Source organism: Macaca nemestrina, chromosome 1, assembly GCF_043159975.1.
Source record: "Macaca nemestrina isolate mMacNem1 chromosome 1, mMacNem.hap1, whole genome shotgun sequence".
Classification (NCBI taxonomy): Eukaryota; Metazoa; Chordata; class Mammalia; order Primates; family Cercopithecidae; genus Macaca; species Macaca nemestrina.
Window position 1 is genome coordinate 200301935 of NC_092125.1, and position 24551 is coordinate 200326485.

The following is a 24551-nucleotide window of genomic DNA, read 5'->3' on the forward strand; positions in this document are numbered from 1 at the left end:
TAGACCTGTTAGGAACCCAGGGTGAGTGGCCAAGGAGCAGGAGGGAGGAAAGGAATGGGATGGAGCTGGGCTTGAAAGTGCAGGTGAGGGAGACCAGGAGCCACATCATTCTGGTGTCCCATCTGAGAACCAAAGCCTAGTCCAGAAGCTATAGGTAGGACAAGCAAGAAAAAAGTGAAAAACAGGCCAGTGCCCTGGGAAGACAGAGAAACTACCAGATTCCAAGAGATGTGGGCAGAAAAAACCAAGCTCATTACCCTGTTGGCAGTGGGGACATTCAAGAATCCCGCCAGCCCTGGAGGCATTCAGAAAGATGAAGAGCAACCAGGTGACCAGGCTGGCTTCTTTCTTCCTGGATCTCCTCTTTGTAGGAGGACTAACAACCATGTCTAAACACGATTGATGTTGGGTGTGGTGGCAAAGGACATCAACACGTCCCAACCATCTAGGGGAGAAGCAGGAGGGAGGGAGCAGCCTGCAGAGAGCTAACTCCTTATTCCCCAAGACAGGAGGGGCAAGCACAGAGCAAGGCCTGATGCTTGAGGCATTCACCAAACATTTAGTAAGCACCCACTGGGGGCCATGCACTCTGCTGGGTCCTGGAGTTGCAGAGGTGAGAGAGACATGTTCTCTGTCTTCTATAAATTCCCAGTCTCATCTCTACGCATAGCTCCAGCCATCAGTACACCCACTCCTTCCCCAGAACCAGGACACTTATGTACATGTACACACACTCCCCAATACACTGAGGTGGCAGGAGCCTCAGACCTGCAGGATCACAGTTAGAAAAGTCCTGAAAGGCTGTCCAATCTGATCTGCTACCCAGAGCAGAATCCTTGATAGGTGGGCACGCAGTTTGTGCTTGAATCCCCCCAGTAATAAGGAGCTCACAGCACTCACTACAGATCTCTGTATACAGTTTTCAACTCAATGACACTGACTCACTGGCCTTGGGACGCCTGAATGTGGAGTCCTGACATCACATGGAGAATGAGGGATGGTACCAAAAGCCCTCTGAGGCCTCCAGTAGCTGCTGCAGCTGCTATCTGGGAAAGGAACAAACTTGGTTCCGTTTCGCCTCCACCCGCCTGACCTTTGAGTGCAGCGGGTGTTGTCTTGACCCTTGTGAAACGCAGCCCGGCCTTCCCAGCTCCCCGCCTCCCTGTGCCCTCCCTGTGCCGGGTGTCTGGCCACTGCCAGACTGTGCGGCTGCACTAACCAGTGCAGCAAGCCACAGCCCAGGAACCAACAACTTTCCCAGGGCTGCCCTCCTCCTGGCTTGGACCCCTAGACCCCGAGATCCCCTCTCCTGCCCCCAGCGCGCCTGCCCAGTCCCCACACCGCGTCTCCTCCACAGTGGTGTTTGGCCAGTTCGCCTTCTTTCACACGGCCCTCAACGATGTGGTGGAGGTTCACGACGGCCACAGCCAGCACTCGCGGCTCCTCAGCTCCCTCTCGGGCTCCCACACAGGTATCCGGGCTTGGCCAGGGTGGGGACGGTTATGGGCTGGGGGCGTCACGGCCGGCTAAAGGAAGGAGGTTCTAGAAGCACCCCATGGCCGCAGGTGGAACCCTAGGGCTCTGCATGCATGTGGTGCTCTGGTGCTGTCTACAACGCAGCGCGGCCAGCTCTTGAGAGCTCCAACTAGCGGGGCCTTCAGCTGCTGCCCTCCCCCAGGCTGTGTCTGCAACGCCCCCTTGTGGTGTAGCCTTCTGTTGGTTCGTATTCAAATGCAACTTTTTTCTTCTTATTAATGTATTGCATTTTCATCATAGAAAACAGTGACAAAACAAAATAATTGCATACAGAATCAAAATAAAGACTACCCCGAAAGAGCCACTGACAAGATATAGTGGATTTCCTTCCGGTCTTTGTATCTACTTCGATGTTTACATATTTTATTCAACCAATATACATATTTTATTGAAATATTCACTGGGAGCTTTTCTCTGTCATTTTTTCCTTCTAGGCTAGGATTTTTAAGTGCCACATAGTAATCTCTCATACAGTTAGTTAAAATTTATGTAACGAATTCCGTATTATTGAACATTTAGATTGTAACATTTTGTGCTTATGAATAGTAATGCAATGTATTGTACATATATCTTTATATACATTTCTGTCACTTTAGAATATCTAGAAGTGGAATTGTCAGTGTAAAGGATATGTGAGATCTTTAAGGCTTTTTGTGCAGATTATCAAATATCCCTCTAGAAAGATCTTGTCAGTTTGATCACCAACAATAAGAGGGCATGTTTTATTCTTACAAAAACCAGGTAATTAAAAAAACAAAAGCGTCATCAGTTTGAAAAGTGAAAAATGGTATCTCATTTTCTAATTTGCCTTGTTTTATTACTAGTTAGGTTAAATTTTTATATGTGTTTATTGGCCTGTGCATTTTTTATTTGTGAATTTATTGTGAATTTGTGTCGATTTTTCTATAAGCACTTATTTTCTTATTTATTGAGCAGAGCTCCATATTTTAACCTATATAAATATATACATAATATGCTATGAAAAGCCCTCCTCTCCAGCTTGTCTTTTGCTATATAATTTTCGTCAGGGTGCTTTAATGTCAGAATATGTAAATTTCTCATGCTATCAAATCTATCAATATTTTCTTTTATAGTTTTCTCCTTTGCTTTTATGCTGGTCAAATAAATATTCCTCTGTGTTTTCTTTCACTTCTTAGTTTCATCACACTGCTTTAATACCTTTGGAATTTATTTTGATTTATTATTTGATATAGGGAATCTAACCATATTCTTTCAAATATAGTTAATCAGTTGTCCTAGCAGAATTTTCAAAATGCCAAATTTACATATACTAAATATTTATGAAGTGTCTGTTCCTAGACTTTTTATCCATTTCTTCTAAATGTCTATTTATTCCTTTTTCAGTTTTAATTATTGTAACACTATAATAGTGTTTACTATATAATAATTTTAAACACATGGTATTATAAGTCCCCAGAGTCATCCTTTTTTTTGAATTTTTATTGGCTGTTGTTGCTTACTTTTGCCTCCAAATTAAATTTAGAAATATTTTGTCAAGTTTAAAACATTGCATCAAAATCTTGACTGAGATTTAATAAAACTTACACGTTAAATTAGGGTGAACTCACATGTTTATAATATTAACTCTTCTTTCCATCCAGGAATACAACATGTCTCTCCATTTGTTTATCTTCTGTAGCCCTTGGAACGATGCTATAATTTTTATTTAGGCAGTATTCATTTTTTGTTAACTTTATTCCTAGACATTTCATGGAGATTTTTGTTGCTGTTGTAAATGGGTCTTTTTTCCCCCGTTATGTTTTCTAGCTGGTCTTTGCTAGTATATTCAAAGACTGGCGTTTTTGGCATATTTGTTTCGTAAAGTCATTGGACTCTTCATAATACTGCTTTCACTGCCAACTAATTCTCCTGGCTCCTCTAGGCAAGAAGTAATATCATCTGCAAATAAATTTGTCTCATTATTTTATCTCCTCCTTTTCAGTGGCTTTTCTTTTATTTTTTCACAGTTATTGGTCTATTCAGGTATATTACTCTAATATCAATGTTGATATTTTAGCTTTTAGTAAAAAAATCCATTTCATAATTTCCTTTACATTTAGTACCACAATTTATATAATGTATTATGGTGATGTTTACCCTGCTTTGTATTAGCGGTGATATTCCTGCCTTTGTTATGCTGCATCGTGCATTCATCATCCCCTTTTTCCTTGGCTGTACCAGGTATTTTGTGTTTTTTTGTTTGTTTTTTTTTAATCTTTATTGCTGCAATTTATCAATTATTCTGCAGAGTTTGTTGTTATTTTTTGATTAATCTCTGCCTTTATTTCATCATGTCCTTCCTCATATTTTTCTTCTGATTATTTTGTTCTTGTTCTAACTGCTTGAATTGAGAGCTCTGTTCATTATCTTCTCTGCGTAATAAGGAACATGTTTACAGCGATGTATTCACCTCCAAGCATAGTTTTGGCTTCATGCTGTAAATTTTGTTATGTACTATGTTCATCATAATTACTTTTTAAATAGCTCATCATGGTGTTGTTTACTCTTTTTGCCCAAGAGTTGGCTAAGAATGTCTTTCCTTTTCCCCTAAGAATATGGATTTTGTTCTTGATGAATTAAACTTTTGTGTTAATTTATATTTTTATTTCCATGTAGTGAGAGAATGTGGCCTGTACCATTTCTTCTTTGAGGATTAATTGAGGTCCTCTCAGTAGCCAAGGACCTTTTTTTTTTTTTTTTTAAGTTTTCTAAATATCTAAGAAGGATGTGTATTCTCTGTAAGGTAGACAAGCAGGACGAATGAGCTGAGGCTGTACAATCACACTCTTTTCTTAGCTCTCCTGTTTGCTTTCTAGATGACTTAGGGCACAATACTTGACCTCTCTGAGCTTCAGTTTCCTCCTCTGTAAAATGCAAAGAGAAAGAATCCTACTTCCTATAGTGTTAGGAGTAAATGAGATTTGTAATTGCCATTAAATCAGTCTTACTCAATTTTGTTATTCAAATCTATTGTATCAGTGATTCTCAACCAAATGATTTTTTTGTAACCACCACCTCACACATACACACCCAACCAAGAGTGTAAATCAGGAACTCCTGGAGTAGGATGCCTTTTCAAAACAGATAGATGATAGATAGATAGATAGATAGATAGATAGATAGATAGATAGATAGATAGATGTATAGCTATAGATTTAGAGGTATAGTAAGGATCAAGTAAAGAGAGATAGAGAGGTCTACATTTAAGACCCATAGATATAAATATGGATATAGATATAAGTGTATAGGACCAATAGAAACAGGAAGGGAAGGGAAAGAAGGAAGGAGAAGGTAGGGGAGAATCCCAGCACTTTGGGAGGCCAAGACGGGCAGATCACGAGGTCAGGAGATTGAGACCATCCTGGCTAACACGGTGAAACCCCGTCTCTACTAAAAAAATACAAAAAACTAGCCAGGCGAGGTGGCGGGCGCCTGTAGTCCCAGCTACTCGGGAAGCTGAGGCAGGAGAATGGCATAAACCCGGGAAGCGGAGTTTGCAGTGAGCTGAGATCCGGCCACTGCACTCCAGCCTGGGTGACAGAGCAAGACTCCGTCTCAAAAAAAAAAAGAAAAAAAAAAAGTTGGGGGAGGAAGAAGAGAGAGTGAGAGAAAGAGAGAGAGAGAGAGAGAGATGTATAAGACCTGTAGATATCAAACTCCTGACTTCAAGTGATCCACCTGCCTCAGCCTCCCAAAGTGCTGGGATTACAGTGAAACCCCATCTCTACTAAAACTACAAAAATTCACTGGGCATGGTGGTGGGTGCCTGTAATCCCAGCCACTGGGGAGGCTGAGGCAGGAAAATCACTTGAACCCGGGAGGCAGAGGTAGCAGTGAGCCAAGATTGCGCCATTGCACTCCAGCCTAGGCAACAGAGCGAGACTCCATCTCAAAAGAAAAAGAAAAAAAAAACCTGTAGGTGTCAATTTCAGTGTATTCACAGAGTCCCTTATTCCTCATTCGGAGAAACACTGTAATGAGCCATTGGTACTGATGGGAGTGCACTAAGTCCCTGTCCCTGAGTTGTGCTGGGGGAGAAAAAGCTAAAGGACTGCTACTCAACAGTCTTCATTTTGTTTTTCTATTTGATGTATCAATGATTGTGAATGTTGCATGAAAGTATTTCCCATTACAATTATGATATTTTGTTGTCTTCTTGTATTTCTAGCAATTTTTGCATCTGTTTTCCCGACATATCTTCTCTCATTTTCTCCAACTCTTTTTCTTTTAAGAGGAAGTTGACTCATTTATTTTACAAGTGAATTACTTGGTCTGACATCTGTCATCTTGTATTGTTCTTTCTGTGCTTTTGTTTGTGTTGTTTTTATTTTGCTTCCTCGCTTTTCCATACATACCTGACCCATCTCTAAATTTTCAAGTTCTTCTTGATATATTTGGACTTTTATATTAATGTTATAGTGGTTATTTTTTAAATTGTGGACTTCTTCCCCAAGAGCAAATTTTTGCATTTGCATTTTGTTTTGTTAGCTCATTTTGTTTTGTTAGCTCATTATACTTTTCTGGTTGTATTTATCCCTGCTGGTTCCTGAATTCCCTACTTTAGTTTTGGATTTGTTTTTTCGTTTTTTTGTTTTTTTGTTTTTCAGTAGGGCTTATAACTGCAGTACTTTCTGTCACCATGCATATATGAGAATGCTTTCCTTTTGACATAGATATAAATAACAACTTGATTGCAAATCAAATTATGGGTCAAACTTTATCTTTCAAAACTGCAGTAATTATTCCACCATTTACTGTTACAGACAAATTGGAGTCCAGCGTGATTCTTTGTCCTTGTACATAACCTGTGCTTTTCTGTCTATATGATTTTCTTTTTTGTTGTTAATGAAAAAGCCCACTAGGATGTGTTGTGGTGGAAGTCTCTTCTCACTAATTCTATCTTGCACTTGGCAAATACTTCAGTCTGAACCTCACATCTTAGGAAAAGTGTCTTCTTTCTTAAATGATTTTTTTATGTGTGCGGGGGAGACAGAGTCTCACTCTGTCGCCCAGGCTGGAGTGCAGTGGTGCGATCTCAGCTCACTGTAACCTCTGCCTCCCAGGCTCAAGCGATTCTCCTGCCTCAGCCTTCCAAGTAGCTGAGACTCCAGTTGTGCTACACCACACCCGGCTAATTTTTATATGTTTAATAGAGATGGATTTTCACCACGTCGGTCAGGCTGGTCACAAACTCCTGACCTCAGGTGATCCGTCCACCTCAGCCTCCCAAAGTGCTGGGATTACAGATGTGAGCTACCGCACCCTGCCTTAAGTGACTTTTTTTCTCCTTCAATTTCTCTGTCTTCTCTTTCTGGAATTCCTGATATATGCATATGGATTTTTTTTTCATCTTTCATGTCACTTGTCATTTCTCTCGTTATTTTAATCTCTTTATACTTTTTCTGTGGATTCTGAGAGAATTTCTAAAATTTCATCTCCACTTCACTGTTCAGTTTCTGTGGAATCCAGCTGCTTGCACTAGCATTCTCATCTCTATTGATCTCAGATCCTTCATCCTCTGACTTCACAGATGCAATGCTAGATTTAATCTCATGACAACCATGACTGAACATCTGCTGAGAGTTTTGCCTGTTCTTTATTGTGGTTCAAATAAAGTATTTGCTTTGACCTCTCAGAGTGATCTCCTTCCTCAAAATTTTAACATTTTTTCTTATGTCCAGTGATTTTACCATTTGCTCTCTCTCGAAGATGGAGGCCCATGTGCCTTCAGGGCTGAAGTTGACATGGGTTCTGTGAGAGCTCACTAGGGTCCTTATCCACATCTGTCAGGCCAAATAGAAAAGCTGAGTTTCACTCTGCTCACATCCATCTGGAGGAGGAGTTGGAGGTGGCAGTGATAACAAAGGGAAGCTTTGTCTTCATGAGTTTCTTTCTGCTTTGGCAGCTACATGTTAGCTGGGGCAATAACTGTTAGCTGGGGCAATGACTGTTAGCTGGGGCAATGACTGTTAGCTGGGGCAATGACTGTTAGCTGGGGCAATGACTGTTAGCTGGGGCAATAACTGTTAGCTGGGGCAATGACTCCTAGCCAGGCTCAGTCCTCTGGGTCACATGTACATCTAAGCCTGTTTTGCGAAAGGCTCTCTGCTCCCATGTTGGTGGCATCACTTCAGCTTCCTGGAAGTACAGGTGGACCTCCCAGTAGCTCCCTTGTGGGTCCTAACTCTAGCCCTCACTGTAGTGGAGATATAGCCTGGTTCTCTGTAATCACTGTTTCCCTCCTGAGAATGGGGTCTGGGGTCAGCAGCCCTTCCCAGGGGTCCCTAAGTCTGCAGGGGGCCAGCAGGCAGAGTGGCCATGCTACTGCCTCCACCCATGTTCTCCCTGGGCGTCCCCAGGATTGCGACTACACTAATTGGCTACAGGTCTCGTTGGTGCTGTCTCTCCCCTGGCCTATCTGTACCACACCAAGCAGAAGATGCACCTTTGTCCTCTGCTACAAAGGCTGTCAGCCTACCCTGGTTTCCTGTGGCCATGCAGCTTCCCCCCAGTTTGTGTGTTATTGGCCGGCAATAGTACATCCTGGTTTGCCTGGGACAGTCCCACCGTAACTATTGATAGCGCTTTCTTTGACTCTTAGAAGTTTTCTAGTATGAGCAATAAATTACACCACCGCTCTGGTTATCGACAGGGTGGTGGGAGAGTGTCTGGGAAAGACCAGTTGCTCCCAGATGATCACATCATCCTCCTTCCCAGAAGCCAATACTATTTTTTAAAATGCAGATTGATGTCAGTTTTCCAAGTAAACCACCAGTCAGTCGGCTTAGTAACAGCCACTCTCTCCATCCCTCTCGCTCCACACATCCTTAGCAGCCTTCTCCTTTCCGGCACAGGTCATTTAATCTTTCTGGGCCTCTCTTTCTTTCTTTATTAAATGAGGGTACTCAACTCTGTCATGCCAACCTCACCATGACCACAGGTCAAGTTAAGACTGTGGATGAAAAGCTTTCTAGAAACTTTAAATTGTAAAGTGCAGTAAAAAATGTAAGATTTCATTTCAGGAAGGCCTGGAATGTGGAAGGAATTGCTGCATGGGGTACTGGAAGGAATTGCTAGGAATTGCTGCATAAAATCCTTCCTGGCCTGGATTTTATCTTCTGGACCCACCTGCTGGACTCACTGTTCTCTCCTCCTTGCCCCTTATCTCGGCAGGAGAATCATTGCCCTTGGCCACCTCCAATCAAGTTCTCATTAAGTTCAGTGCCAAAGGCCTCGCACCAGCCAGAGGCTTCCACTTTGTCTACCAAGGTATGGAGGACATGGACGCCGGAGGTAGGAAGGTGATCTCGGTTCTTAAGGGACTCGTGATCGAAGGAACAGGGATCTTTGACCTCTAGTCTCAGGGTGTTTGGGGGCAGTTACTAGTTTGTAGGGCAATTCCTTGAAATTCAGTTGAATTTTATACATTCACTTACTCAGCAGACATTTCTTAGACAAGTTCTGTGTTAAATGAGGAAGGAAAGCAGACAAGGGAAGCTAATTTTTTCCCCTTCCCCACCCCACCCATTGTCTGGCATGGTCCAGATGGCACTGAAGAGACCAGCTCAGGTGTCTTACCTAGACTCCCCTGGAGCTTGGCGTTGTCTGCCAGGCACAGTAAAGGTGCAGGGAAAACACAGGCTTTGAAGTGCCGTGGACATGGATTTGAATCCCACCTCCCCACCTTGGAGCTGGGCTCCAGCTACGCCAGGCCTCAGAGCCTGTTTGCTCACCTGTGAGAAGAGGGCAATCGCAATGCCTCACTGATAGGATGCAAAGAGGCTTCGGGAAGTAGCTGGTACCAGCTAGCCAGTCGGTGTTAGTCCCCTTCCTTACCGGCCCAGAAAGGCAGTTTGGAGCGCCCTGGCTTTCACCCCCAGGTCCCAACCTCCACTTGCCCAGGAGAACATCCACTTCTGTAGGGCCCAGGTTCTAAGCATGGTCCTGTTCATTCGACTCTGCCCAGGATGAGCTGTGTTTCTCTGCAGGGGTGATCCTGCCACAGGGGAGGCCATCCCGGGCCCATCAGCCATTGTGGGCGGCAGGAGGGAGAGAGGACGGGGGTCATGGAGGGCAGGGCCCCAGGCAGGATCTTAAGGCACATGGGGAAAACAGGACAGAGGCAGGGTGAAGGCCCTGAGAAGGTGGAGGAGGAAGGCCCATTCTCTTTGCTAGGGAAAGTGGGACCCTGTTGAGTGAGGGGCGTCATTGGGAAGGCAAAGAACAAAACTGGGCCTAAGGTCTGTGGGAGGTCCACGGCTCTACCTCCCGTGCTTTCCAGGAGCTGTGCTGTAGCACTGTGTGTCCAACTATGCTTCAGTGTAACAGGCATCTTTCTAGTTAGCCCTCGAGTCCTTCCCTACGGGAGAGCTTCCAGAGCCTCTCAGGGTTTCATCCAGACGGTCTTTGTTCCAGACCCGTTGTATGTCTGTCCCTGGGCCAGTTTCTGGGGGGTGAGTCCTCCCCTCAGTGCCCTTGTCCCCCGCAGCGGTTCCCCGAACCAGCGCCACGCAGTGCAGCTCTGTGCCGGAACCCCGCTATGGCAAGAGGCTGGGCAGTGACTTCTCGGTGGGGGCCATCGTCCGCTTCGAATGCAACTCCGGCTATGCCCTGCAGGGGTCGCCAGAGATCGAGTGCCTCCCTGTGCCTGGGGCCTTGGCCCAGTGGAATGTCTCAGCACCCACGTGTGTGGGTGAGTAACCAGGACCCGGGCGTTGGGGGTGCGGGGGGCGGTACGTAGTCCTTACCCTCTAGGGGAGGCAGTCAGCCCCAGCGATGGCCCACGGCACACAGCGGCCGCTTCCCACCGCATAGCTGAGGTGGGGTGTTCCAGTCAGCTCCAGTCCCCGGCGCTGTGGGCTGTGTGGAAGACAGCCCGGGTACTGGGAAGGGGGCACACGTGGAGAGAGGAGCGGAGCCCAGGGCCCCAAAGAGAGTTGCATGGGGAGAGGCCATGGAGAAGGCAGGACTGGGGACATTAGGGAGACGCTCCCATGGGGAGGAGGACAAACAGAGGCTGGGGGCCCTGAGGGAGGAGTCTGCTTGGGGAGGCTCCCACGGGAGGCCACAAAGCCTCTGACCCGACGGCCTCTCCTCCCAGTGCCGTGTGGAGGCAACCTCACGGAGCGCAGGGGCACCATCCTGTCCCCCGGCTTCCCAGAGCCATACCTCAACAGCCTCAACTGTGTGTGGAAGATCGTGGTCCCCGAAGGCGCTGGCATCCAGGTAGGGGCAAGGAGGCACCTCGGTCGGGCAGGTGGCCGTCTGCTCACAGGTAACTGCTCACAGGTGGCCGACTGCACATGCTGGCTGGTGCCAAGGCCTGAGTCAGGGTAAGCCAGGAAGAGACATATCAGCCCTGCACCTGGCCCTGTGGCTAAGGAGACTCAGTCCAAATGTGGAGATGTGGCCCCCAAGCAGAAAACACAGTAGGTTCCAGACCCCAAGAGCTTCAGGGGCATGCGGTGGGAGTTGGGTAATCCAGGAAGGAGGAGAGGTGGACATCACTTGGCCCTGGCCAGGAGGGGAGGCTAAAAGAAGGAATGGGCCTGGAGCTGGAATCTGAAGTGTGGGAAGGATTCATAGAAGTTGTTTCTCAAATGGCTAAAGATTTTCTTAAGATTTTGAGGGTTAGAAGGGAGGCAGTGCTGATGAGAAGAAAGAGCAAAGCACCCAGCACAGCTGAAGCACAGAGAACTGCCAGGCACACACCTAGGGAACCTCACACAGCCTGAGCTGTAGAAGCTGAACTGGGGGCATAACTGGTACCCAGGGGTAAGAGCCAGGCAAAGGGAGTCCCCAGCATTGGTGCCAAGGCATGGAAGAGGGTCAGGAGCCTGCAAGGCCAAAGGAGAGGCAGCAAACTGGGACTCCAGCAGACAGATCCGGGCAGGAGTGGGTTATGGGCTCATTGCTGCAGGACATCTGATGCAATCAAGGCAGGAAAGTGGAGAAACCCGAGGAATGTTCCAGAGATGAGGAGACAGTCAGTGAGACTGTCTTCCCACTTCCTGGAATTTCTTTTCCCCATTCTCTACTTTGCAAAATATCCCACTGTCTTCTAATCATTTTTTTCCACATCTGTCTTCCCCACTGGACAACGAGCTCCTTGGAGTTGGGGCTGCATCTTACTTTTATTGGAAGGGACTAGCATAGTGTTAGGCCCAGAGTAGATGCTCAACAAATTTGAATTAACTATGGGAAAGGCAGAAAGGGAAAGCAGAGAAGGAGGGAGGGACGTAGGCTGCCTAACCAACAATTCAATCCTCTGCCTTCCCAGATCCAAGTCATCAGTTTTGTCACAGAGCAGAACTGGGACTCCCTGGAAGTATTTGATGGTGCAGATAACACTGTAACCATGCTGGGGAGTTTCTCAGGTAAGCTGGTTTCCAGGGACTTCAGTTGGGAGGGTGGTGCTAGAACTCATCATCATGAACATTGCTATTATCATTATTATTATTGAGATATAATTTATATTCCATGAAATTCACCATTTTCAAGTGGACACAGCAGTGGTTTTCAGTAGATTCAAAAGGTCCTACAACCATCACTACTATCTAGTCCCAGAGCATTTTGACCACCCCAAAAAAAACCAGGTACCCATTTGCACTCCCCTCCCCAGCCCACACCTAACCTCTAGTTACCAGCAATCTACTTTCTATCTCTATGCATTTGCCTATTCTGGGCATTTCATATAAATGGAAGCCTTCTGTGTTTGGCTTCTTTCACTTAACATGATGTCTCCAAAGTTCACCAAGTCACAGTATGGTTCAGCACGTCATTGTAAGGACAGAGCATATTTTGTGTGTCTGTTCATCAGTCAATGGCTTGTTTCCACTTGTGTGCTGTTATGAATAATGCTCATGCACAAGTCTTGGTGTGAACACATGTTGTCACTTCTCTTGAGTATACACCTAGGAGTGGAATTGCTGGGTCATGGGGGAACTCTATGTTTAACTTTTGGAGGAACTTCCTAACTGTTTTCCAAAGTGGCAACACCATTTTGCCATTCTAGTGATGGAATTCTGACTGAGTGTGGTGTATAGCTGTGCCCAGTGGCCAGGGCAATTATCTGAATCTTTTAGGCCCAGAACTCTAGATGGCCAGGAGATAAAGAGGAGTCACATGCTCCAGATAAACTGTCCACCCTGCAGGACTGCCCAGAGAATAATATGGGTCAGAGCTATCCTGAAGATGGCTAAGAGGAGACCGAACTCATACCTCACCCTCCTGTGGACACATGGCCCTGCCGCTGCTCATTTTACAGCAAGCAGATTAGAGTTTCCCCTCCCTCAGCCATTGGACACCTAGCCCTCTGAGGAGTGCTAATTTGTCATTTAGTGAGTTTCATAACTGGGGACATCTGGGGGCCTTGGGAGCAGAATGTCAGCAGGTAGCAAAATCCAGAAGAATGGGAAGGAATGCAAGGGCCTGGAGGAGCCAAACTTAAATGACCCCTGGTATCCTTGCCCTAGGAACAACTGTGCCTGCCCTTCTGAACAGCACCTCCAACCAGCTCTACCTTCATTTCTACTCAGATATCAGCGTATCTGCAGCTGGCTTCCACTTGGAATACAAAAGTAAGAATCCGGGGTCTTGGCTGGTACAGGGTTCAGGGTGGGACCTAGCAGTTACTGAGCCCCTTCTGAGCAAGGGTTATATTGGAGCTGCATGTTGTCCATCCCACGTAAGCCTTCCCACAAGCCTAGGTGAGGATGCTAAAGCCTGGAGAAGGTCTGAAACCTCCTCAAGGCTGAGTTCTCGTCCAAGTGTCTGTTACTCGAAAACCTGTATGCCTGCTCAGTATCCACACCAGGTATGGAAAGGGGACTTGCATTGGCCAAGGTCCCAGTATATAATTGGGATGTAAGAATATTGTGCCTTCCTCCCCCAGTTCTAAAACCTGGCCTCTCTAACCCCTAGTTCTGTGATGCGATTATTTTTGAAGTTCCTCCTCTCATTGGATACCTCACTCATCTTCTACCAGATTTCTCACTGCAGGCTCAAACCCTTATATCCTGGCTTCTGGCATCCCTCAGTGGTCACTACTAAATACTCTTCACAGAAAAAGATTTGTGGATGTGCCTTCTGGGGATCAAAGAAAGAGGTTTCTAGGGAAACTGCTTGCATACTGGGACTGCCTGCCCCACCCCCTTTCTCCACTGGGTACAGGGAAGAATAGGTAGGCAGCAGCATTTTTTGCACTTTTATTCAGCGTATACTTATTGAGCATTTACAACATGCCAGGCACTGTGCTCGGATTGGGAACAATTAAGATGGGTCAGTCAAAGTCCACTAGAGAGAGGTAGATACGGAGAGGTGCATGACAGCATTACAGGTGCTCTCTTGGATGACTCTAGATGGTAGAGAAGTGGTTCAAGGGAGAGAATGGTTGTGGGCAGGTTTAGAAGCAAATGTCGTGAAGAAACATTGAGCACCTGCAATGTGCCACGCCCTGTGTTAGGTCTCCACAGAACAAAGGTGAATAAGACAAGGCCCCTGCCTTCAAAAGCACAAAATCTAGAGGGAGAGATGGACATGGACACAGTCATTTTAGTGAAACCTGAGGTGCTAAGAAAGTACAAAGGAAAGGAGCTAAAGCTAGGCCTTGCAGAAGCAGATGCCTGAGTTGTTAGGTTTGCAACAGGAAGAGAAAAATGTAGGAAGGCATGGTTGGCTTGACCATCTGTGACAGCATGGGCCTGAGCAGAAAGAAGGCCCACCTGGTGCTAGATGCCTGATTGGGTCAGAACTATATGTTACACACATGCCTACCTGGGTCTGTGAAACAAATGAACTTCATCCACCTGCTTCGGAAAGAATTACATAGATCCCAGGATGCTCATCACCTGAAAGAACTGAAGCATGCACCTGGAAAAAATAAAAAAGACCCAGCTCAGGACAGCTAGAAGCAGACCCTGCAGGGCAGAGGGTAGGACAGGGACCTCTGAGACTCCTCCCAGCAGATGTGTAAGGCTTCACTCCCCTGGTGCAGTGAAATATCCTGGGTTTCTTGACTAAATCACATTTTTTCCTTTTACTCCTTCTTCTCTGTTCTCTCCAGTTTTGTTTCTCTATCCAATATTTTGAGTTCTTAAATGTTCCCTAGAATCCTCTCTGTTCTTTCTTCTTCCAAAGACACATTTTCTTCCTAAATCACTTTACCATTCTACTGCCTCATTCCCAGGAAAAAATCCACCTCTTCTCAATTTTATTTGTCCAAGGGGAGTGGCAGTTTTCTCAGTAGCTGACATTTCATATGTTGTCCCCTCATGATGGGAAGAGCTAGGAGGGAGAAACAGAGCTTCCCACTGTATTTGGAGACTGGAATTCCTAGGAGCCAGGGCCCTGTAGTTATACTTTATTTTGTAGGATAATCTACAAAGAGCTCACAGACGATAGAGAATTAACTGCTATTGTAGAGGCAAATGGTTTCGAAGGGTACTGAAAAGTCACATCCACTGCTATGATTCATAATTAATGTTTATTTAATTTAAATGGAAATGGAACAATATGCTTTCAAAAGTAATACATTACATATGATAAAAAAAATTTCCTTTGCTGTAAGCATGGCTTAAATAAAATCAATCTGTGTAGCGTAAGATAAGTTAGAATGGACTTTTCTCTATCTCCCTCCATTTTTCTCTTCAGCCTCACCTTTCTCCCATTCCATTTTTCTTCCTACCACGCTTTTTTGTTCTCATTCACTTTTCTGTCCATCACTGGACGGTAAGTAGGTCTTTCCAATAAGTCAGTCTACTTAGTTGCAACCACTGCACTAAATAGTGAGTTTTGTTCTACTTGGAGTATGGAGAGGAAGGGGGAGAAATAGACAAGATGACAAATGAATCACTTGAAACTCAGTTTGATGATTTTTTTAATGCTTGTCCTTGGGGTCTTTTGTCTCAGCTGCTGAGAGTTTTGGACAAGGCTCAGAGAGCTTTCATTTCCAAATATCACACTCACATCTTAAAAACACATGTGGGACAGGAATTGCCTGCGAAGAGTGTGAAGGAATTTCCAGAGTGATAGCAACGTTCTGTGGTTTTGACAGGTGTTTGGGTTACAAAGGTACAGGCATTTGTCAAAACTCAGCACAGGTACACTCAAGATTATGATGTTTACTTGATTATTACCACGTTCATGCACAATTTGTGCATTTTGTTATATGTGAGTTTCCCTCAGAAGGAAAAAAAGCACATGTAGTTATCAGAGTCTCATCTCTGAATGTGGCATGAGGACTCATCTGCTGCTGCCTGGGAAGATGGGTTGGTGGCTGGTGGTCTAGGCTGATTGATCCTTCCCTGTTTCTTTTCCATGAGCCCCTAGCTGCCTGTGGGCACTGGATACAGGTGGACTCCTCAGGGAGCCTGTATCCCCCAAGGGAGCCTCCAGAAGGGCCGAGGCTGCCATCTCCCACACTCTCTGGGCCATGCCACCCGGGTACATAGTTCGCCATCCACCCCTTTCTGCCGCCTTGATGAAGAAGACCACTTTAGAGTTTACAGCTACCTCTCCGCCTCCTTATGAGTCTTCTAGCCCTTGCCCCTGGAGAAGTGCCCTCCAAGTCCAGTCCAGCAAGGCACAGAAACTTTTTAGTGCATCTGAAGTGCCTGCACCTGTACATGGACTCCTGCAAAGCACAGAAGAGGCAGGAAGCCCCCTGTCTGGAAATGCTACACTCCCATTTGCTGTGTGAGAGGCAGCCAGGGAGGGATTCAAAGCAGGATGAGGACCATTTTAGGAGGGGAGGCAGGGAGAGCAGGGGACAGGGTCAGACATGAGCTCATGTGGCCTCAGGTCTTGGCCTCTACTTGGCAGACCTGGGGTCAGACTGGGTTTGGTCTGACTCTAACTGACTCTAACTGAGCCCCTGAGCATCGCTGATACGTCCCTCCCTGCTCTCCTTCCTTCTTGACTTTCTTTTCTCTCTCTCTCTCTCTCTCTCTCTCCTCTCTCTCTCTCTCTCCCTCCCCCCCGCTCTGTCTTAGTCCACAGGATCTGTCTTCTTAGGATAAGGAAGACAGAGGGGAGTTAAGAGTAGGAAGCAGGAGGGATGTGGGAAGAGAACATGCAGAGAAGTCTTCCTAGCTAAGCCCCCTCTCTAAGAGCTCAGTGGGTGGACAGGACAGCCAGCATCCCCTGGGATCACACCCACCTTCCCCAAGGAGCTTTGGTCTGTTGAGCCTCCATGCCATGTAAATATTCTGTTTTTCTCTGTGTGCTGCAAGGTGAAGACAGTTGGGAAGAACTAGCCTACAAGATGAGAGAAAGCACAAATTAGAGGCACCCCTTCTCCCTGCCGCCAGCATCACCCCAGCCTACCGCCATGCTGACCTGCTGGGCTAGTCCATTCTCCTTTCCTTCTGTCTCTGTCTTGTCTAGCGGTGGGCCTGAGCAGTTGTCCGGAACCTGCTGTGCCCAGTAATGGGGTGAAGACTGGCGAGCGCTACTTGGTGAATGATGTAGTGTCTTTCCAGTGTGAGCCGGGATATGCCCTCCAGGTACCTCCCCTGACACCCTAGAGCAGGAAACAGGTGTCCCCTGAGATGTGGTTGGCCAGCCTTGTACCAGCAGAGCTACAGTCACCAAAGAACAGGGAGCAGCCCCCAGGTCCCCTGGGTACCATAATCCTCTCCTGGAGCTGTTCATGCGAAAGATAAACTCTGCTGACTTTAACAATTTGGCACAAGCCAACCTCCAATGTGTTCCTGCAAAGTTGGGTTTCATTCGGCTTTAGGGAAATTTAATTTCCCTTTGAAGGCCATCAGGGAATTTAGTAATTAAAGGAATCTCACAAGGAAACCTCTAATAATGAGAATTCTTTAGTAATGGTTGTTAATAATTGTCCTTCCCCAAATTCTCTCTCCCTCTGCCTTACTCCCATCCCACAGTGGATCTGTGTGTCTTTGTGTATCTTGTTTCTTAACATGAGGCCCCTGAACCAGACCCCTGTACAGCCCCTGGTTGTACATACAATTGTGCCCACGGGGACAGCTAGCCCATCCCTGTTCCTGATTCCTCCAGGGCCACGCCCACATCTCCTGCATGCCCGGAACCGTGCGGCGATGGAACTACCCTCCTCCACTCTGTATTGGTAAGAGAGCCCAGACTTTACAATTCATTCCAACCCATTTTCTCTCAGGGATCTTAGCTCAGTAGTGTATCATTGAGTTCAAGTTCAAATCAGAAGAAAGTCTGATATTCTGGATTTGTTCCAAGTCAGTCGTTTTAAACTGATGTTTTTATAATCTGTAACTCCCGTTTAACACAGTCATGACTTTTGGAATCCTCTGCCCCACCAAATGAAAAGTTACAGGAGGTCTGCCCATTTGAAAACATGATGATGACCGTTCTGGCTCCAGTTAATCAATCAGATCCCAGATGAAATTTCTAGGCACTTTGGGCTTCCCCCATAACTTCTTGTGGGACAGACAGACAAATCTAATAAAGAAATGCTGAGGGTGGCCAGGCGCAGTGGCTCACGCCTGTAATCCCAGCACTTTGGGAGGCCAAGTCGGATGGATCACTTGAGGTCAGGGGTTCGAGACCAGCCTGGCCAACATGGTGAAACCCCATCTCTACTAAAAATACAAAAATTAGGCAGATGTGGTAGCACACACTTGTAATCTTAGCTACTCAGGGGGCTGAGGCAGGAGAATCACTTGAACCCGGGAGGTGGAGCTTGCAGTGAGCCAAGATTGTACCACTGTACTCCAGCCTGGGTGACAAAGCAAAACTCCATCTCAAAAAAAAAAATAAGAAAAGAAAAAAGAAAAAGAAATGCTGAGGGTTACGTGTGAAACAAGGACTTGGCTTCGTCCCTTACCCTGTGCTACAGCAGTGATGAGCAGATCAGTAGACATAAGAAAAGACAGCATCTCCCCTTCAGAAGCTCCTGGTCCAGCTAGGCAAGGAAGAAAGGCACGTTTATTTAATATCTATTATATGCTAGGCATGGAGCTTCATATTTCCTCATATCAGCCCTTCAGGGGAGGTACCATTACCCTCAATTTGCAAACAAGAAATCTCAGTCTTTTAGGATTAAAAAGGAAGTGGCAGAGTCAGGAATGGAAACCTAAGGTTCTCTGGTGCCCAGTCGACTGTGAGGTGCCCTTCAAGGCTGACCTTGGGGTAGGAAGTGCAGGGAGGTAAGGGAGTGACACTCAAGCACGACAGCATTTCTCCTCTGTGGTTTCACCACGGCGTGGGTCATGGGCATCTGTGGAGCAGGCCAGAAATGTGAATGGGCAGCCCAAGGCACTTTCCCCCATTAGAGACTACAAAGACCTTGCCATAGAAACCATCCATTTAACAGCAGCTGCTGTTCTTTGGGGGTTTACAACATATGCCAGCCTTGTCCCAAGTAAAAGGCAGTCCTTTCTGATGTGGCCTCATAACAACCCTGTTAAATAGGTGCTGTCACTAGTTCCATTTTACAGTTGTGGGAAACTAAGTTCTGGAGGGTTTTGAACTTGCCCATGATCCCATCGGAAGTGAAGGTGGGATGGTGACCCAGGCAGTCGAGGCTGGAGCCTACTCTGCACTGTTTTCGGGTCTGTTTGCCAAGCTGCCCTCTCCCCAGAAAACACTTGCCTGGACCTGCCAATCCCTGTTCTATGATCCTTTCCCTGGGTCTCTAAGACTGGCTAGCCCCTTTCTGTTCACGCAACCTTTTCCTAATAAGATGCAAAAGAAAAGAACTGATGTCAACTAACCAGACTGCAGGAGTACCCCAGCCCTGCATCCTCAGATGACTCTGAACTCACCTTGATTGGCATATCAGATGTCCCTAAGCCCTTGGGTCACTCAGACAGCCTGATGGTTGGCTCCTGTGAAACGCTGATCACAGTCACTTTTCTGAGGATGGGCTCATGGTGAGCCTCCCCTGCCAGTCACCCTGCCCCCTGAAATGCATATTTGAGAAGAGCCTGGCATGGTGCCGGGCACAGAATGGGGACTGGGCCTTTTTTATCCTTTATCTGCAGTCTTGGAAGAGTGGATTGGGCAGTGAGGAGAGGGAGATTTGGGGGATAGGGTAAGAAATGATCGGACTTCTTTTGGCACAGAACTTCACTTTTCTTGCACATCCTCACCAGGGAACTGACCTGTGAAGGGCATGTTCAAGGTCAAGGGTCCATAACTTGGGCTTGTGGACTTTTAGGCTGTCCTAGAATGCACTTCCCTTCCTGAATGTACATACTGAATGTTGCCCATGGGCATAGTCTTTTAAGAAGATTCCTTTGGATTCTCAAGGGGCTTTATGACTCATGAAAGCTTAAAAACTGCTGCTTGAAGGGAGCTTCCAAACATTGGCAGGGCGCTGTACACCCCTTGATGTTGTCCTGACCCTCTGTCTCATCTCATTGTCACAGCACAATGTGGGGGAACAGTGGAGGAGATGGAGGGGGTGATCCTGAGCCCCGGCTTCCCAGGCAACTACCCCAGTAACATGGACTGCTCCTGGAAAATAGCACTGCCCGTGGGCTTTGGTAAGTCTCCAACCCCCAGAGGAGACAGGCTTCATGCCCAGACCCCTGAGCTTAAAACCACTGTCTGCCAAAATCTCTTAGTACAACCTTGGGCCAAGCCTGTTTAGCATTCTGCCTCTCTGTTTTCTCATCTATTGACCTCTTGTGCAATTGTGAAGACCAATTAAGAATGGCAGAGATTAACATACAGGGGGAGAAAAATCTTAGGGGTTGCCATTATTATTATTTGAGCCATAAACTAAAATCCAGGAATGTGGAATGAGAAAGTACTTGGGTTATACCTAACACTGTATCACTTGATATTAAAAATTAAAAATTAATTACTCAGGGATTTTTTTTAAAAAGGGGAGGAAATCTGTCGTACAGAGATTGGACCCCAAGTTGTACTTTTAACTCCAATGTCTGATTTATCATCCTAATTAAATTGAGCCAAATCAATGTGAAATCGAGTTTGCATTCTTCTTCGTATGCACATTCCAGATGGCCTAGAGATTGGGAAGGTTGTTTTTTTTTTGGGGGGGGGGTTATTTTTGTTTTTTGTTCTGTTTTTGGAGCTCGAGTATGCCAGGCAATGGGAGGTTGTCAGGGTGTGGAGGACATCAGTGTGGGTACAAAATTTAATTGCTGGTGATCCACGGATTATGCACTGGGAATATCATTTAACCCCAAATGTCTCTGTTGAAGGGACGAGGGCTTTGTGCTTACATGGAACCGATGGGCTTACACATGGGTCATCTTGCCCCAGCCATTGCACTGCTTCTAGGAATGAAATGTCCCAAGGGGATTATGCCCGCACAGCCCTAAATGCCAGTCTGTGAGCCCCAGAAATGAAGATCTCCCATTTTACCCTTCATTATTCAGCCTGGAGTGTGATTAGATATTAGAGAAGGGGATTTTGGGGAAAAGCAGTCTAACTGGCCTTCTCTAAATCCGGTTGGAGGGGAGGAGAGAGCTTGGTGGCCCTCTGAAAGATGTTATTTTCTGTTCAGTACCATCTTCTGAAGGAAACTGGGTGTGAAGCGATGACACCCTCGGCAGCCTTAGGAGACTCCAGACTTTGAGACATTAAGAGGATCTGGGAGACCCTATACCTCTGCATCCAGTCTTGGGACAGAACCAAGATGATAGAAGGTGGGGAGGGCAACATCCAAAGGCAAACAGAAGTGTGAATGAGGTGGCTTTCCTTGGAAGTCCTTATGTTCAGCCACCATTTTCATCTCTAAGTTCTGGGTGCTAATTCAGGCTTCAGGGAAGAAGCTACTGCTGGGTCTAGTCGCAGAGGCCCCGGATCCCTTGCTTTCAAGTTAATGTTGGATTCTGCCGAGGTCCCTAACTTGGCACCTGGTCTCAGCTTGTAAAGAGCTGCTGCAGCTACATGCTGCTCCACTAGATGGCGGTCACAGTCCAGTTCTTTCCGCGGAGCTCAAGTCAGAAATTCCGCCATCCTTAAAGAACCCCTTTGGTGAGCATGCAGCCCTCAGTGCTCCTGTATAAGGGGACGATGCCTGGGCGGTGGAATGAAAAGTAGAGGCTCCTTCGATAATGTGTACAAAGATGCTCATCACAGGCTAACACGGTGAAACCCCGTCTCTACTAAAAATTAGCTGCGCTTGGTGGCAGACGCCTGTAGTCCCAGCTACTCGGGAGGCTGAGGCAGGAGAATGGCATGAACCCGGGAGGCGGAGCTTGTAGTGAGCCGAGATGGCGCCACTGCACTCCAGCCTGGGCAACAAAGCAAGACGCCGTCTCAAAAAAAAAAAAAATATCGCAAAATTATCTGCAACTTGGGAACAATCTGCATGTTCATGAATTGGGGAGTGAACTGTGTGGCTGGATAATTCATAAAATGGAATTAACATGCAGTTAAAATGAATGAACTATCTTTTTGTATATTAACATGGATAGACCTTGAAAAACACAATATTATGTAAAAAAAAAAGTATGCACAGTATAATATTTATGTAAATGTTGAAAACGCATAAACCCAGATACATATTTAAGAATTCAAAACCATGAACTGGAAGGATATCTTCCAAATTCATGTGATTGCTTCTGTGGAGGGCAGGAGGGGAATGGAACAGGGCAGGAGATGAAAGGTCTTCAACATTAAGTGTCAAGTCTTTATTTTGTTCTTTAAATGATCAGATACAAAAAAAAATTACACTCATGTGCTTATTCAGAGCTCATTAGATAGTACAGATAAGCCAATTTTCAAAATGAAAATCCATCTATAATCTCATCATGCAGTGATAATCACTAATGACTTAGTCCCCCACCGTTAGCATGTAAGTCTCATGAAGACAAGGACCTGCTTGATCTTGCTCATTCTGTACAATGCCTAGCACAGCCCTGATGTACAGCAAATGCCCAGCAAATATTCTTAGCAAGTGAATTAATATTCTTCCATGTTTTATAATACAAAAATTAGAATTGTATACAGCATACTATTTTGTCCTCTGATTTTTACAATTAGCAATGCAGTATGGGCTTTTTCCTATGCTCAGTAAATATATTTCTTCAATAACATTTTCCATAGTGATCTAATTTTGAAAAATCTTATCAGTAAACAAACATTAATGTTCCCACCTTTGTTCTTGAAACAGTATATTAATATGTACATTAAGAACTTAATTAGATTTATTTAACCTGTCAGGTTGCTAGAAGGTCTTGATTAACTCACTAAGATCCCAAAGTGTAAACTTTGTTTGGCTTCTTTATGGAACAGAGGGGACAAAGTATACTTCTAAGCCCTATGTTTCTGAATTATCATAAGGGCTCTAGAAAACAGCAGTATTGAAGGTCATGTCTTTTGATTAAATATGGGGGGTGTTATTTTTAAATGGAAAGTTTATTCTAGCAAAACTATCTTTATGCTGATATTGGACATATGAATCATAAATTAAAACAAGTGTTGACCCTGAACTTTGTTTTCAACAAAATAAAATGAACTCCAGTGGAGCTCTGAAATGACTGATGCCTTTATTTTTGAATGAATAATACACTCTTAAGTTCAGCCCTGTCAAAGACAAGAGGCTTGACTGGACTGGCAATTCCCAAAGCCTGTTCTAAGAGCCTAGGCTGGGTGGGAAATCAATAGTAGGGACTCATGGCTCCGGCAGGAGCTGCTTCCAGGAGGCAGCACACTTGAGGCAGGACTGTGTTGCTTTGGGCACTGTCTGCCTCTGTCTTGCTCCCAGGAGCTCACATCCAGTTCCTGAACTTCTCCACCGAGCCCAACCACGACTACATCGAAATCCGGAATGGCCCCTATGAGACTAGCCGCATGATGGGAAGATTCAGCGGAAACGAGCTTCCGAGCTCCCTCCTCTCCACATCCCACGAGACCACCGTGTATTTCCACAGCGACCACTCCCAGAACCGGCCAGGATTCAAGCTGGAGTATCAGGGTAAGGACAAGGAGCACCGCCTTTGCTTCTCTGTCTATCCCCATCTCTTACCCCAACCACCCACCTTCTCAGCCTTCCATGGGGAAGACAGAACACCGGAAGGGGTGGGTTGCAGTGGCAGGTCCAGCCAGGGAAGCTTCCTTTTGGTGGCAGATCACTCCGGCCCCCACGGCCATCTAACCCCATTTGGCAGCTTAAGTTCTCCCACAGCCTTTTCAAGAGTGGCAGGCCCAGCAGCACCCTCTGAGGCTCCCAATCTGTAGTTATCCCTGGGCAAGTGTCCCATCTCTGCCTTCTCAGGTATCCCCAAATGTCCAGCCAGTCACTTCCCCTCGGGCTTGATGAACTGAATTACTTCCCCAGGGTCCTTCCCTGCACATCAAGCCCAATTACTCTCAGCAAAGCTCTTCCTATGACAGGATGGAGGATTCTAGTAACAGTCCCAAGGGCACCTCTAAGCCTTGCACAAGGAGCAGGTTTTCCTGTGAGGCCCAACCACACTCACCACAGCTCTACCTCCCTGAGGTGTGATCCCGTGACAGGCCTCACTCCTTCCGGGACATTCCCTGGAAAGAGCCCCATCTACACTCAGGTTCCCCTGTGTTGTGGACCATCCATCACCTGTGGATGTGGAGATTGTGCCCAACCTGTGCAACTGTACATGGTGGTCCTGAGTAAGCCCAACATCCCACTTGGATGCTTCCCTTATTGTGACTGACTGAAGCATTTGTTCTAACACCTTTCTCAGATTCTTCCACTGAATTTTTAAAAATATTTTTAGATTTTTTTTCCAATACTAATTCATGTTTGTAAAGAAAAAAATATTTAAACACTGTAGATAATTTTGTGAGCACATTGTGTTAGCTCAGGCTGCTGTAACAAAATGCCATAAGCCAAATGGCTTATAAACAACAGAAATTTATTTATCACAGTTCTGAGGGCTGGGAAGTCCAAGATCACAGTGCCAACAGATTCCATGTCTGGTGAAGACCCACTTTCTAGTTCATAGACAGTATCTTCTCACTGCATCCTCACATGTTGGAAGGGGCAAAAGAACTCTCTCAGGCCTCTTTTATAAAGGAACTAATCCCATTTA

At 46.0% G+C, this 24551-nt stretch overlaps 1 protein-coding gene across 11 annotated transcripts in view; it reads left to right on the forward strand.

Annotated features, from left to right (window-relative positions):
* The window catches only part of LOC105495216 (CUB and Sushi multiple domains 2), a 656530-nt gene that overhangs the window by 532497 nt on the left and 99482 nt on the right, over positions 1–24551 (forward strand). For all 11 annotated transcript variants that reach the window (XM_071096465.1, XM_071096467.1, XM_071096468.1 and 8 more), the window contains 10 exons: positions 1358–1471; positions 8731–8826; positions 10046–10249; positions 10658–10782; positions 11837–11933; positions 13032–13136; positions 16942–17060; positions 17584–17653; positions 19932–20048; positions 23246–23455. In XM_071096465.1, the coding sequence (XP_070952566.1) occupies positions 1358–1471; positions 8731–8826; positions 10046–10249; positions 10658–10782; positions 11837–11933; positions 13032–13136; positions 16942–17060; positions 17584–17653; positions 19932–20048; positions 23246–23455 (1257 nt within the window). The remainder of the gene's footprint in view (positions 1–1357; positions 1472–8730; positions 8827–10045; positions 10250–10657; positions 10783–11836; positions 11934–13031; positions 13137–16941; positions 17061–17583; positions 17654–19931; positions 20049–23245; positions 23456–24551) is intronic.